Genomic DNA, 7,229 nt, shown 5'->3' on the forward strand with positions numbered 1-7,229 from the left:
ACAAATTTCCAGAAAAGATCAAATAAAGATGAGACAGTATAGATGGAAAATACAGTTTCATATCACCTGTCTATAGATGGAAAATACACTTTCATTCTTGCGTACAACTAATGAATTCTAAACCAAAGACTAATCCTACAATCAAAGAAGAAAAATTTGCAGACACATCTCAGAACTAAGCCACAAAAAATATACACATTATGAACCTTGCTCTACCTATATTACTTCGCCAATCTTCAGCACCAAGCCACCAACTTCATCATAATTACTCGCTGCAGGTCAGAAAACCCTGAAGTTGCACACAATCTCACAAAAAATGCTTGTTATAATACTCTAAAACCTTGGGATGAGCCTTAATTTTTTTGGGGTCAATTTCCGAAGTGAAAGAAAGACCATCCAAAGTTCTTAAACGGGAAAGAGCAACATAAATCATTCCAAAACCAAAAGCCCGCGAGAGATTAGTGTGAAGCCTGTCCACAGTCATGCCTTGAGACTTATAACACTCATCGCCCATGCCAGCATAAGGGGTAACTGCATCCTTGTAGCACACTTCTTATCTCCCATCACTAGATCCCATGTACGAGTACCTATCTCCATCTCACATCCAGAGTCGAATTTCACTATAGGCAACAGCTTATCAGCACATATATTCGCAATGTCACCTCTAATCGCCTTTCGGAAACCTGTAATTGTACCAGTAGCACCATTCACCAACTTTTTCTTCACATTTAAATTCACTGTTAGTATCACCCTAGCACCTTTACAAAGGTGAAGTGTCTTGGGAGCTAATCCACGATCCAATTGATCAATCCAATTTTTTTCCCCGCCTATCATATGCTTCATAAACAATAATTTCTTCTCCCACACCTTCCAATCTTGCACCATTTACTTGATCAACATCTTCTATTCTTGGAAATAATCTCAAAACCGCCTCATCAGGCTCTTCAGAACGACGACGTTGCATAAGCAGCTCGTGACCTTCATCATCTAACTCCCCTCTTCTAATACCCTGAAGCAGCCTAATAAGTTCAGGGTCTGTTTGCCTGAAAATTGTTTTCAGACCCACTTGTAACTGAAATGAACAATCCCACGAATCAGCTTCAAAAGCAAATACCTTTCGATTATCAAAATTCTTATCGACATTCACTGGTGGCAGCTGCAAGAAATCGCCACTGACTACTAGCTGAATACCACCCCACGGCCTATCTATTCCCCGAACTTTTCTAGCAATGTGTTCAAGCTTATCAAAAAATTCCCCTTCTACCATACTGATTTCATCAATCACCAACGCTTTAACCATCGTCCACCTCTTACAAATCCACCTATTACCATAAACCCTAGGCAGCAACGCCTCGGCATCAGCCTCAGCAAGGCCAACACCAGCAAATGAGTGAAGGGTCTGACCCCCAAGAGTACATGCCACAACCCCAGTTGGGGCAGTCACACAAACATACCTTTTTCCATACATTTTCCTAAGTGTCTTAATCAATTCCTGAACTAACATGGTTTTCCCAGTACCAGCAGACCCAGTAACAAAAACCGATTCACGGCGCTTAACAGCTTCAAAAACTTGCAATTGCTCATCAGTCCATTCCACATTAGGGACTTTAGAGATTCTGGGTATTCTAATATTGGCAAATTGGGGTTTCTGTAAAGGAAATTTTGTTCCAATTTGTGTGGAATAGTTTCTAACACATGTTACCACACCAGTTGAAAATTGCAGCAACATGATTCAAAATCTAACCTTTCTAAATTCTGGGTGTTGAAGAAATCATTGAAATATAACTACAAGATTGATGACTTTGCTAATTAAATGGGGTACTAATATACAAATTTATGCACCATATATTACATATAAATAGAACAAAACAAGATTGATAATTGGTCAAACAAAGCAAGGAGATAGAAAGAAGAAGCTTACCCACGATTGCTAAGAGCTAATCCATGAATTTGAACAAGGAAGAAGCTGAATTTGAAGGTTTTGGCAGCAAAATTGAAGTGGCAGCTCAGTAGCCGGAAAGTATAGTGGAAATACGTGGAAGTAAAGAGTAACTTACCATATTGCTGGATTTTGGGCTTTAGGCCTTTATATTTATTTCATTTTGAATAAAACTATAGGCTAGAAATCCTAGAATTATAGAATGGTTTTGGCCCTTTTGGGTTGTGAGCTTGTAGCATCAAACAAATTTGGGTGCAATTTTAGATTGGATAGGACTAGACCTAGCTTGCTCCAAACATAGCACGACCCGGCATGAGAGGCTCTCTGATGTCTCGTTTTGGTTTGTATTAGGTTTGGTGACGTTTCTAGATTGGGCACAACATGAGACACGATTTTATGAATAGTACTCCGTATTTTATAAGACGGATCTAATACTAATCCTATTTTGTTTTACTGGTCACATTTAAGTTATTGCACAAAAAGAAACCAAGGCATTTAAAAATGTCTTACTGGTCTCATTAAGTTATTGCACAAAAAGCTACTAGGTCGGGTCAATGTTGATCACCTCTACTATACTTTATCATTTCTCTCTCTTACTTTAAATCTCACTTAAATTATTTTATTATTTCTCTGTCTTTCATGGTCCCCACTTAAATATTACAAATATTTATCTTCTCTCACAACATTCTCTTTCATGGTCTCCATCTTACTTTTACTATAATAATTTATTCACCCACTCACAATATTATACAAGTATTATTCTCTTAAAACTCCGTGCATTCCCCAGTAATGCAAAAAAAAAAAAAAAAAAAAAAAAATAGTCATCTAAATATTGGGTTTAAGTCGACATACTTTTGGGCCTATTAGTTGGGTCGAGCGACTTATTTCTGATGCTAAGTTCATCATAGCTAAAGTTTATCATTTTTTTTTTTTTTAAGATAGTTTATCATTGTACCTTTTTTACTAATTTTGCTCTACTTCAATGATTTGGTAGTTTCACTTGTTAATGTACATTCTATGCATTTTTATTTCCTTAACTCTTAATAAAAATTATAAAAAAAAAAAAAATTTTTGGAGTGTATATTGTGTCGAATATATCAAACTGTTAGATGATTATGTTTTAACTGACGTTTAAATAAAAAAGACCATCAAACTAATGTGTGTGAATATGCAAAATTTTGAACGTTACAATTAAAAGATAACTGAGGAATTTCATTAAATATTTTTTCCGTATGTCCTTTCGATTTAGTATATTGAATATTATCAATTGATTATCATTCTATGAAATTTTGGTCAATGTATTATGTCAAATTAATGTGAACTGCTCAACCTTCTCATTCATCTCAACATAATATATATAGTTTACATAAGATTCCTTAACCTAAGAACACTAGGAAGGAAACAAGATAAATATTAACATAAATAAGATATCTAAAGATATTAACAATATTCTCTAATTATTATCTTAACATCCCCCCTCAAGATGGAGCATGTAGATATCGAATGCCCATCTTGGCAAGAAGAAACTCAAATTGCGTCTTTCCCAATGCTTTCGTAAATATATCTGCCAATTGGATCTTTGTCGAAACATAGGACGGACAAATAAGACCTTCTTTATTGCATCACGAATTAAATGACAATCTGCCTCAATGTATTTCGTCCTCTCATGGAACACTGGATTTTTTCGCAATATGTAGAGCCGACTGACTATCACAAAACATCTTCATTCCTTGATTATGTTCTACTCCCAAATCTCTTAGTATTCGTTTTAACCACTTCGACTCACATGTCAAGTCCAACATTGACCTATACTCCGCTTCTGCGGAAGATTTGGCAATAGTAGGCTGCTTTTTGGTTTTCTAAGATACTGGAAAGAAACCGAGTAATACAACCCAACTAGTCAAGGATCTACGCAACAATAGACAACTAGCCCAATCAGAGTCACACCATCCTTCTAATTGCAATGCACTGTCCAACCTTAGAAGAATCCCTTGACCCGGACATTTCTTCAAATAGCGAACCACTCTCAGTGCTGCTTCACAATGCTCCTTTTTCAGTGCTTGCATAAATTGGGACAATATATGCACTGAGTATGCCAAATCTGGCCTAGTGACAGTCAAATAGATCAGACGCCCAATCAAGCCTCTATATCTCTCTCCGTCGGGAAAATCTTTCCCTTCTGCCAAGGCTAGTTTGTGATTCTGCTCCATTGGGAAATCCACAGGCTTTGCACCTAACAATTCCGTCTCTGAAATAATGTCTAAGACATATTTTCGCTAACACACATAAAATCCATGCTTACTTCGTGCCACCTCTAGACCGAGAAAATACTTCAGAGAACCCAAATCCTTCATTTTAAAGCATTCACTCAAATATGCTTTAAAACTCTCTAATACAAATTTGCTATTTCCTGCAATTATCATGTCATCCACATAAATCAACACACTCAACTGCAATCCCTTCTTAGAAAGAGTGAACATCGAATAATCATAGTATGATTGTTTAAAACCATATTTTTTCAATGCCGTTGACAATTTTTCAAACCAGCATCTAAGCGCCTGTTTCAAACCATAGAATGATTTTTTCATTTTGCAAACCTTGTCTAAGTTATTCTTTTCGAAACCCGATGGAATTTTCATGTAAATTTCTTCATCCAAGTCTCCATGTAAGAAAGGTTTATGCACATCTATCTGATGAACCTCCCAATACTTCACAGCCGCGACTACCAGAAAAGTATGGAATGTTGTCATTTTAGCCACTAGAGCAAAAGTCTCATTATAATCTATCCCTTCTTCTTGATGATTTCCAAGACATACGAGTCTCGCTTTTAGTCGAAGTAGTTTGCCTTCTCCGTCCCTCTTTTTTGCATACACCCACTTACTTCCAAGTGCTTTCTTCCCTGCTGGAAGTGTCTCAAGTGTCCATGTTCCTTGTTCTTCGAGCGCTTTAATTTAAGCTGCCATAGCCTCTTTCCACCCCTCGTGCTTCATCGCTTCTTTGAATAATCTAGGAACTCTTGCATCTGTCAAAGCTGCAATATAGTGTCTATGCTTCGACGAAAAACGTTCATAATTAACAATATATGTTATAGGGTAGAGAGTACCTGAAGAGAATGATGATGACGGCGGTGAACATTGTTTACGGTAAAAATACCCCATGTACGTGGACCAATCTCGTAGGGACACGTGGCCCAATCAAAGGGCGACACGTGTCACTATGGGAAGATGACGTGTGTCCAAGGGATAAAAAGCCCCTAAAATCAGCATTAAAAAGGCCTTATTACATCATGGCCCAATTCCCAAGAGATCTTCATGAAAGCCGCAAAACGGCGCCCCATATTAGACGTGGCATTGCGTGATTGCGTAGCCAATCACGTCACGGAAGTTTAGGGCGCAAACCCTAAAGGGGCACAAGCTCCCACCCCTATAAATACCCCAATCATTTATGATGGGAAGGGGTGGATTACGACATTACCTAAAAAAGAGCCTAAAATAGCTCCAACTTCTCTCTACTTTCTCTCTCTAGCCTTTCCGTTTTAGATCTCTAACTTGATCGTCGGAGGCAAATATTCTGGTAAAGGAATATTCTTTCATTTTGCAGGTGTCCGAGTCTCGTTGTCTGAAGAGCGTGACCAGTATCCGAGGAAATCCAAAAAATACCCGAAACATTTAGCGCCGTCTGTGGGGATACTCGTCCGTTATGGCAATAAATGGTCAGACACCTAATACTGGTCCTCGTCCAGGCGAGGACGGTCATGTAGAGGATATAGTCCCTACAATTCATTCCAGCGACCCTTTGACCGCCTCATTTCAAGAGGCCGATGATCCTCCAATTACTGCTGCTTCCTTGCAGACCGCACTCAACAAACTTCGGAAGGAGTTTGAGAGCATCCGAGCTTCTACCTCTAGGAAGCCGCCCAGAAAAGAGGGAGAAAGAGCTCCACAGAAAACCCAAAACAGAGTAACCAATGCAATAGATGCTGGGAACACCCCATTTCGCAGGCCCAATGGAAGGTCTCCTAGGGTGCTAAGAACGAATTTGTCTAGTCTGTTGGCGAAAACCCAGTCGGCTGGGGGGAGGGGCAGACAGCCTCAAAGAGAGGAGACAGAGCCGTCTCGACGCTGGAAGGACATGAGAGACTACCTTCGGCATAAACAACGGGAACGTGCTGCTTACTCAGACACGGCCTCCACTCCCACAATGCCGGATGAGTTCTCCAACCACTCTCTTTCCCAGCATAGCAACTCGGCCATCTCCGGCAGGAGTCAAGCTGTGCGTACTCAAACCCCTATTCCAGTGCAATCGCTTCAGCCCCCCCAGGGTTTCAACGGCATTTTGTAGCCGAGCCCCCAAGTCTTCGGACAATATGGGCCATTCGGTCAGGCGCTCGGCCGGACTCCCTATTTGGCCGGACAGCCTGTGCAACCTCAGCCAATTGATTGGCAGATGCGCTTACTGACTCTTGGAGATAAGCCGCCTCCGTTTTCGCAAGAAATTTTAACTGCTCCTCAGCCGCCGAAGGTAAAAAGTGTACTCGTGGGAGCCTGTGATGGCACGGGCAACCCCGAGGAACATATCACCTCGTACAGAAACCTGATGTACTTATAAAGCGTAGATGACGCTACCTGGTGCAAATGCTTCCCGGCCACTTTGAAGGGTGTGGCGCAGGATTGGTCCAATAGCCTTCCGGCCGGGTGTATTAATTGCTTTACCTCTCTCAGTTTGCTGTTCATGGGAAATTTCTCTTACAACATACCACCTCAAAAGACAAGTCTTAATTTGGTAACAATTGTCCAAGGAAAAAATGAGGGCCTATGGTCGTACGTCCATAGATTTAACCAAGAAAAAGCCCAAATTCATAATCTGCCGGATGAAATGGCTTACTCTAAATTTCTCCGGGGATTAAGGCATAATGGTTTTAAGTTTGACTTGGTAAGAAAAAAGATTCGGACATACACAGGTGTTCTGCGGGAAGCCGAAGCTTATATTGAGGCAGCCGACTTTTGTTCTCTTATAAAAGCAGAGGCACCGGCCAAGGGAGCTGAGAAGAAACAATCTAAACAGCAAGACTTAGCTGGAAAAAAGAAAGATGGAAACAAAAGGAAAGAAGTCTAGGTGGCCGACGGCCAGCGGTAGAAATTAAAGAAATTCAAGACGTACAACCCCCAGTATGAGTTCAACAAAGATTGTTACTCCATCCTGATGGAGATTAAAGATAAGTTTGAATTTGAAAAGCCCCGGCCGTTAAGAGGCTAGGCTCAGTACAGGAACAAAAACAAGTATTGTCATT

The 7,229-nt window shown here is 40.1% G+C and overlaps 1 protein-coding gene across 1 annotated transcript; it reads right to left on the minus strand.

Annotated features, from left to right (window-relative positions):
- Positions 1 to 480: 480 nt before the first annotated feature.
- On the minus strand, positions 481 to 1,729 carry LOC145571016 (uncharacterized). The gene is made up of 2 exons (XM_081630121.1): positions 868 to 1,729; positions 481 to 758 (listed from the first exon to the last, which is right to left on the minus strand). The coding sequence occupies exons 1-2, from the start codon at positions 1,727 to 1,729 to the stop codon at positions 481 to 483; spliced, it is 1,140 nt and encodes a 379-aa protein (XP_081486247.1).
- Positions 1,730 to 7,229: the final 5,500 nt, after the last annotated feature.

This window comes from Chenopodium album, chromosome 12, assembly GCF_948465745.1.
Source record: "Chenopodium album chromosome 12, dcCheAlbu1.1, whole genome shotgun sequence".
NCBI lineage: Eukaryota > Viridiplantae > Streptophyta > Magnoliopsida > Caryophyllales > Amaranthaceae > Chenopodium > Chenopodium album.

What these genes read in the sequence shown, in the direction of transcription:
- LOC145571016 (XM_081630121.1), bottom strand. Translation starts at nt 1,729, where the DNA reads ATGTTGCTGCAATTTTCAACTGGTGTGGTAACATGTGTTAGAAACTAT. An exon ending in AAATGGTGCAAGATTGGAAG is followed by an intron (nt 759 to 867) that starts GTGTGGGAGAAG and finishes ACCTTTGTAAAG; the next exon opens with GTGCTAGGGTGATACTAACA.